The 7,559-nt window shown below is 46.5% G+C and overlaps 2 protein-coding genes across 2 annotated transcripts; one reads left to right on the forward strand and one right to left on the reverse strand.

The window, feature by feature from the left end:
• Positions 1-1,832: 1,832 nt before the first annotated feature.
• On the reverse strand, positions 1,833-3,118 carry LACBIDRAFT_328161 (uncharacterized protein; the record flags this gene model as incomplete). Its single annotated transcript, XM_001882192.1, has 6 exons — positions 1,833-2,114; positions 2,170-2,239; positions 2,309-2,369; positions 2,420-2,622; positions 2,650-2,761; positions 2,866-3,118. The coding sequence occupies 6 exons, from the start codon at positions 3,116-3,118 to the stop codon at positions 1,833-1,835; spliced, it is 981 nt and encodes a 326-aa protein (XP_001882227.1).
• Positions 3,119-6,547: 3,429 nt separating this feature from the next.
• LACBIDRAFT_250626 (ABC transporter) lies at positions 6,548-7,355 on the forward strand (the record flags this gene model as incomplete). Its single annotated transcript, XM_001882059.1, has 4 exons — positions 6,548-6,739; positions 6,795-6,935; positions 7,047-7,180; positions 7,235-7,355. Coding segments are annotated over 4 exons (588 nt in total), but the record flags the coding sequence as incomplete, so codon positions are not given.
• Positions 7,356-7,559: the final 204 nt, after the last annotated feature.

Raw genomic sequence — 7,559 nt, forward strand, 5'->3', positions numbered from 1 at the left:
CCCAAAACCGCGTTAGAAAATGTTTATGTAATCTTCGGACTTTGAAACCGCATCGCGTCAATATTGCCTCCTTGCCGTTTGCTCTCGACGTGATATCTCACGCATTTCTATTCCAATACACCTTAAACTTGATGTTATACTTCTTTACTTTTGGTGAATTCATTTGCCAAATTGAACGACGCTCAGATAACCACGCCTTTCGACCACGCTCATCACTTTCCGGCTCGCATCTGTCTCCAACACTCGACACATTCCTTATCATGATCCAAATTCATTTCCCATCGAATTTCGGCCGCGTTCTTCACGACTCATGGGCTTACTACTTGAGTCATTTATCAGCGCTCTTTGATTTCATCATTCAAACCCATACATTGATCACAGTGCAACGAAACACCTCACGAGAACCACTCTAGTAGCCAAGCAACGCGAAAAACGGCAGGCCACAAGAGCTGTAAACGATGACGACATGGCCCAATCTTATTTGATCCGGTCGCTGAACCTTTTGAAGAAACGGTTAACGAACCTCGAACAACAAGTGCCAGGCTCAAATATATGACGAATGCCGCAAAGTGGCAACGACGAGCTCCTAGATCTGCTCAGCTCAGTGTTGCGCAAGTCCTTCAAGACTATGGTCCACGGTCTCGGGACCCGTACCCGCCAAATGCGCTTGTAGAAGGATCGTCTGAAGGTGGTAGTGGAAAGAGAATGGAGGTCTGACGAGGTGGAGGATGAAAGATGACAGTAGACATTTAGGAGAAGATTTTACAGGCGCCAAAGCTCTGGAATGTGACGAACTGAGTGGAGATGCTATGGGAAGGCTGAGAGGAAGTCTAGTGCTGCAGGAGCTTGGATTGTAGGCGTTTTCTTGGGTGATCGGACGCTTCGAACATTTTTATTGATATAAGGAAGCAATTCAATGGGATATGAATTCCATTTGCAAGGCTAGGAGGAGTTTTGGGGCTATAAACGCGTCAAAGGGCCCAGAGGGACGAGGGAATATTGACGCGACGCGGTTTCAAAGTCCGAAGATTACATAAACATTTTCTAACGCGGTTTTGGGGGCGCGGTAAAAACACGACTAGCGTATATGGTTGACCATCCTTTGACCATCCTATCCAAAAAAAAGAAAAAAGAAAGAAAGAAATCAGCGTCAAACGGCCAAAAGACGCAACCAGAAACGACTCACCCCTGCTCATTCTTATACTGGAATATACCAATCAATCCCCTCACCGGAACCTCCATAACAACCGTCTCCCCTCCTCCTCAGGCCCCATAGGATCCTCTAACGGCGACAACTCCCCAGGAATGGCATACCTGAAACCCTTGACGAGAACCAACAGTAAGCCATAACGCTCCTTTCTCCGAGTCGACGGTATAGAGTGGATTGCGAGGATTGCTCGAAAATCACCAGATTGACTGTGGGCTTGACTAGAAATCTATCTATGAATAAATTTCATCGCCTAAATGTGCCTGTACGCTTCTGACTGGTTCCTTTGCAGAAGCTTGCAGAAGTGGCCCTCCTTGTTTCAGTAGCGTCGATCCGGTTTCATTAAGGTTCAAAATGAGAGCAAGAAAAGGAGCTCTTTCGAGCTGCTTTCTTACGCTATATAGATCTTCGATTGGACATAGCTTTGACACCGCTTCCCCCCTGCACCCACAGGACCTGCTTCGGGGCCCGATCTCAATATTTTTTCAAACATCAAGAAATAAACTCGAGAGTACCATCGTCGCATCTACAGCTCCGTGATTACGATCTTCGAGCGTCATTTCTACGTGAAGCAGTACCTCAAAAATTGAAGGAGCATTTTTCCAGATGTCTAAAGTGCGGTCCTTCATGTGCAGTCCTTCTCCGTCAAAAAATCCTTGCTATCCGTGTCAAAAGGTTGACCGACTTTAGTCGTATTCCCGTGCAATGAACCAAGGCTGTCCAAAGTTATCACTTCGGTCCGCTCAATACGCACACCTGTCCCTGAAGGCACACCGCTAGGCACCTTGCACCGGAGAGAGAGGCTCCCAGCTTCTACATGGTAAGAGCTCCTTGCATCTTCCGCCGCGATTTGGAAGATGAAGGCGATTATGACGCTGAAATTGCAAACAATCAGACTAACGGAATTCTTAGTCGAGTTGAAGGTCAGCAAAAAGGACGCGAAGAGGCAACCCTATACACACCTGGATGACTGCCGCCAGGGCCTCAGATAACCCGCCACCGTCTACTATCAGCCAACAAGCATGATTAAGACTAAAAATGGTCATAGCTATCGTGCTGGAGAAAATCGTTATAATGCGGATCTTTTGTGGGCGAGATAACTTTATATTCCAGACAAGACGGAGGGGCGCTACAATTAAGATGACGTCGCTCAACGTATCGGCTGTAAAAGAATGAGACAAATCATCATAAAGCCATGATGTTGAAACTCACTGGTCAATTGTACGATCGCAACTCTCAAGGGCATTACACATATCAGATGGCCTGGGCCCCAATCCGCGTTTTTCCCCTCGCACGTCCAGAGCAGTTGAGCGGTAAGAATAACCCATGTCAGAACGAAAATAGCGGCGATCCATTTGAGAATATACCGCATTCTTCCATTGGAGATGCGGATCACGATAAAAAGGATTGAGATTCTGGCAGCCCTAGATAGATGCAGTTACAACACATGGAATGGAGTAGCAGTGTGGATCTTACGAATTGACAGCAATATAAGACTGGGCAACACTGATTGAATGCAAGTTAGTAGGAAGTCCTTGATGCCAGGAAAAAGGCCTGACAGGTAATAAATAGTTATTTTAGTTGCAAGAGTGTGAGACGCTGAAGGAGCAAATCAAATTAGTATGTATGATGGTAAGGGAGGAAGTAAAAACACTTACTTTGATTTTGAAGGAAGAGCTCAAAAGACGTCATGAAAATAATCCCGAGGATCATCGTCAGCGCGGCCCATATATCATCCCACCAAATATGAGTTGTGGTCTTTCGGCGCCATAGCCGAAAGCAGGTTGCAAGGACACCGATCAAGGTGAGAACGAAGTTCGTGACTGGTATAAGTATTGGGATGTAAATTGGAGATATCGAAGCAACATAAATTAGATCACCTCGAAGCGCCAGAATGGTGGGCATGTACATGGTCGCAAGCAATACCGTCGTATGCTTGCACAACGCTCAAGTCGGTTTTGTGGGAGAAGAATGGGGTGGAGCGGCGACAGCTCAAAAGAGTTTCAGATGATATGTATATGTTGCGACCCTCCAGGTGCCGTTTGTGTGCCAGTGGGAATTGAGCCTTAATAAGCGGAACCAATTTCACCAAGGGCAAAGCAGTGCGGGGATATTTGAGAAAAAGGCTTCGAACGAGGCGTCTAAACCCGGCGCGAAACACAGAAAAATTTCCCAGGTGGTGCCTGAGGCTGGATCGCAAACTCCACCGGGGCGCAGTGTGGCGCATCTGAGCTGAATGTAATCAAAAAACTCGAGGCAAAAAATTCCCAATATTAACCCCGACACTGCGAGTCCTGCACACTTCAAGTTGGGCCTCAAGTTACAATTGCTAGAATTTGGTGAATGTCGTAGGGATGCCAAATATGTAGTCCTGTTTTTACCGCGCCCCCAAAACCGCGTTAGAAAATGTTTATGTAATCTTCGGACTTTGAAACCGCGTCGCGTCAATATTCCCTCGTCCCTCTAGGCCCTTTGACGCGTTTATAGCCCCAAAACTCCTCCTAGCCTTGCAAATGGAATTCATATCCCATTGAATTGCTTCCTTATATCAATAAAAATGTTCGAAGCGTCCGATCACCCAAGAAAACGCCTACAATCCAAGCTCCTGCAGCACTAGACTTCCTCTCAGCCTTCCCATAGCATCTCCACTCAGTTCGTCACATTCCAGAGCTTTGGCGCCTGTAAAATCTTCTCCTAAATGTCTACTGTCATCTTTCATCCTCCACCTCGTCAGACCTCCATTCTCTTTCCACTACCACCTTCAGACGATCCTTCTACAAGCGCATTTGGCGGGTACGGGTCCCGAGACCGTGGACCATAGTCTTGAAGGACTTGCGCAACACTGAGCTGAGCAGATCTAGGAGCTCGTCGTTGCCACTTTGCGGCATTCGTCATATATTTGAGCCTGGCACTTGTTGTTCGAGGTTCGTTAACCGTTTCTTCAAAAGGTTCAGCGACCGGATCAAATAAGATTGGGCCATGTCGTCATCGTTTACAGCTCTTGTGGCCTGCCGTTTTTTGCGTTGCTTGGCTACTAGAGTGGTTCTCGTGAGGTGTTTCGTTGCACTGTGATCAATGTATGGGTTTGAATGATGAAATCAAAGAGCGCTGATAAATGACTCAAGTAGTAAGCCCATGAGTCGTGAAGAACACGGCCGAAATTCGATGGGAAATGAATTTGGATCATGATAAGGAATGTGTCGAGTGTTGGAGACAGATGCGAGCCGGAAAGTGATGAGCGTGGTCGAAAGGCGTGGTTATCTGAGCGTCGTTCAATTTGGCAAATGAATTCACCAAAAGTAAAGAAGTATAACATCAAGTTTAAGGTGTATTGGAATAGAAATGCGTGAGATATCACGTCGAGAGCAAACGGCAAGGAGGCAATATTGACGCGATGCGGTTTCAAAGTCCGAAGATTACATAAACATTTTCTAACGCGGTTTTGGGGGCGTGGTAAATAACAGACTTCATATATCATGAACCAAGGTATGACTTCACACTGCGGGCATGGGCTTATATATTCAATGAATAAACTTTGAATATACAGAGGATAAATTTAAAATATCTTTAAACTCAAATTCAATGTTTATATTTTGAAGATATTTAAAATTTATTCTTCAATATGTTTCTGTTTTATTCTGTGCTTATATTTAGAGTTTATTCAATCCATTTTAAGCAAAGAATATATGCTGATCATATTTGAAATTTAGTCGCTGAATAGATGCAGGATATATTGGAAACTAGATTTAGAATTTATTCACCAGATATATTCTAAATTTCATCTTGATATATTCACAGGATAGATCTTGATGATATTCAAATTATGTTCACAGTTTCGATCATTGAACATAGTGTGAATAAATTAGAATCGCAATGAGGCTGATCGAGTCACGTCACGCTCCGTTATCTCCAGCTAGATCTGATCGTCAGATTTCAGTTCACCGGTTAAAATCGAGTTGGGAATTGCGCACCATTTAACTTGTATCCAACGTCGTGTTTCTCACTCTCAAAGAGTAAGACAGGATCATAGAAAGTGGCTTTAATTTGGGTACTACAAGTATGAGATAGCGCAGCCAGAAAATCGCCACCTCGTTTTGAAATTCTTGAGTATGTGCACTGCAAAATGCTGCCTGTCCACGCTTCAACTCAAAGGAGAGTACATCACCACCCTCGCCTTTAGATCCATTGACATTCCATCGGAGACTTGGTCCAATTTCTTCGCAGCCCTCACCTTCCCCTCCTTCACATCCGACCTTTTTTCCGACGATTACGGCACTGCATTCAGCTCAGAAGATCCACCTGGCCATGGGGGCATCTGGGGGATCATAAACAGGGCGCTGGGGCCGAGGACGCGAAGTGGCGCTGTAGTCGTTGTTTGGAACCACCTGACCCACCTCAGCACCTTCCAGTCTGAGACGAGACTCGCGACGAGCACGAACACGCTTGTGGAGGAAGAACAGACTGAAAAAACCTGCGAAGACGTAAGCGCTGGTAAAACCACCTTGGGATTCGTGAACATGACCCACGATATAGTAAGGGTCAGAGCCGAGGCCGCAAGCTTCCTTCCATGGCCTGTTGCCTAGAAACGACGTTAGACCAGACGAAAGACAAGAACTTGTCCGGTAACATCAGCGCGGGAAATGAAGTTGGTAACGGGAATGTCAGCATGGTGGCCAAATCTAGACGTGGACATCCTGGAAGTTGAAGGTGCCGTTCAGCACCGACAATTGCAGGACCTGCGCGTTGTGCTCGTGGTGAGACTCCGTTATAGAATGAGGCGTACTCACACGTGCCTAGGCAATGAGCTCAATGTAGATTCAGATTCACGAGGGTTGATGACGACGTACAGATTGGAACCATGTAGACCATTCCTGGACATAAAACCATAGGCCAGAAGTATCCAGATGTTTGCGCAGAGGATAGGGATGAAGAAGAGCTTGCGATAGGGCGATGGGCCACGAGAGAAGAGCTTGGGAAAGTACTAGTAGAGAATGATCAGCCAAGCGAGGAAAAAAGGAAATTAGAAAGCGTACGCACTAGAAGAGCCATTCCCCCAATCCACACAACGTGTCCCCTCCCTGCATGCTCTGTCGACGACGCATGTCTGAAAGTGCACGATTATGGTAGGTTTTCACGGCAGCCCTCAAGCCATTGTCAATGACTTACCTATGTCCTAGAACGACCATCTCTGAACAACCACCTCTGAAACATACGTCGCGTCCGCCGTCATACTAAGTACGCGTCGCAAGGGCCGAGATTAAGAATTTGGTGTACGAATGGGCGCTGAATGCTATCGACGTGGTGGTCAGAGGCAAGGTCAGTCACCATCGCTACACTTTGATGGATCGTGCTCACCGTTATCCATGGCCACAGCGTCCATCAACAAGCTCAACCACGACCTTCGAGTCTCAACAAAACGGGTCAGTTGGCGTCTGTCCGAGTGGTCTTGAGAAATATGCAAACAGTTCTGTTGAATCTATTGGCATCGAGCATCGGAAGCGAACTACTATTGCTGTTGAACTTGCAGCGAAGGTCAGTCTCCCACCAACGACTGCCATGTGCTTCAACTGACGCCTACCATGATTAGCCTAAACTCTTGTTGTCCTTTGACGAACCTACGTCAGGTCTTGACTCGCAAAGAGCTTGCGCAATCATGTCATTCCTGAGGAGTTTTGCAGATAACGGACAGGCCATTCTTTTCACGGATTTCCTCGCCGTTCTAGGACATGTTCTTCCCTGACTTTTCTGCGTCTTCCAGGATACGTCAGCCGTCAGCGGAGTCAATCCAAGTACGATCCCGTCAGCTCTTCCACACAATGTTTAACACTATCATTGTAAGGTTTTCGGCAGGTTTCTACTTCTTCAAAAGGGTGGTCGCACTGCCTACTTCGGTGACCTTGGTCGAAACGCCACCACATTGATTGAGTACTTTGAGAAGAATTGGGCACTGCCTAGTCTTGATGACGAAAATCCGTGAGTTCTTATTTGCCTGACAAGAACGCTCAGTTAAGTTTGCCCATGATGTAGTGCGGAGTACGTGCTGGGCGTCATCGGAGCTGGTTCAACCGCTACGAGCGAACAAGATTGGTATCAACTCTGGCAATCATTCCAGGAGTCAAAGGAGACCCAGCGGGAAATTGAAGCTATCCACGTTGAAGGTCGTAACCGGCCAGCAATTGCCGCATCCATACATACCGAATTTGCCAATCCTTGGGCATACCAAGTGCTGGAATTCCTAAAGCGTGATGTGGAAGTGCACTGGAGAAACCCCACGTACCTCATGGCGAAACTCATCCTGAACATTGTTAGCTGTCTTTTCATCGGGTTCACGTTCTTCAAGGCTAAGCATAAT

The sequence above is a fragment of the Laccaria bicolor genome, genomic scaffold, assembly GCF_000143565.1.
Source record: "Laccaria bicolor S238N-H82 LACBIscaffold_15 genomic scaffold, whole genome shotgun sequence".
Lineage (NCBI taxonomy): Eukaryota > Fungi > Basidiomycota > Agaricomycetes > Agaricales > Hydnangiaceae > Laccaria > Laccaria bicolor.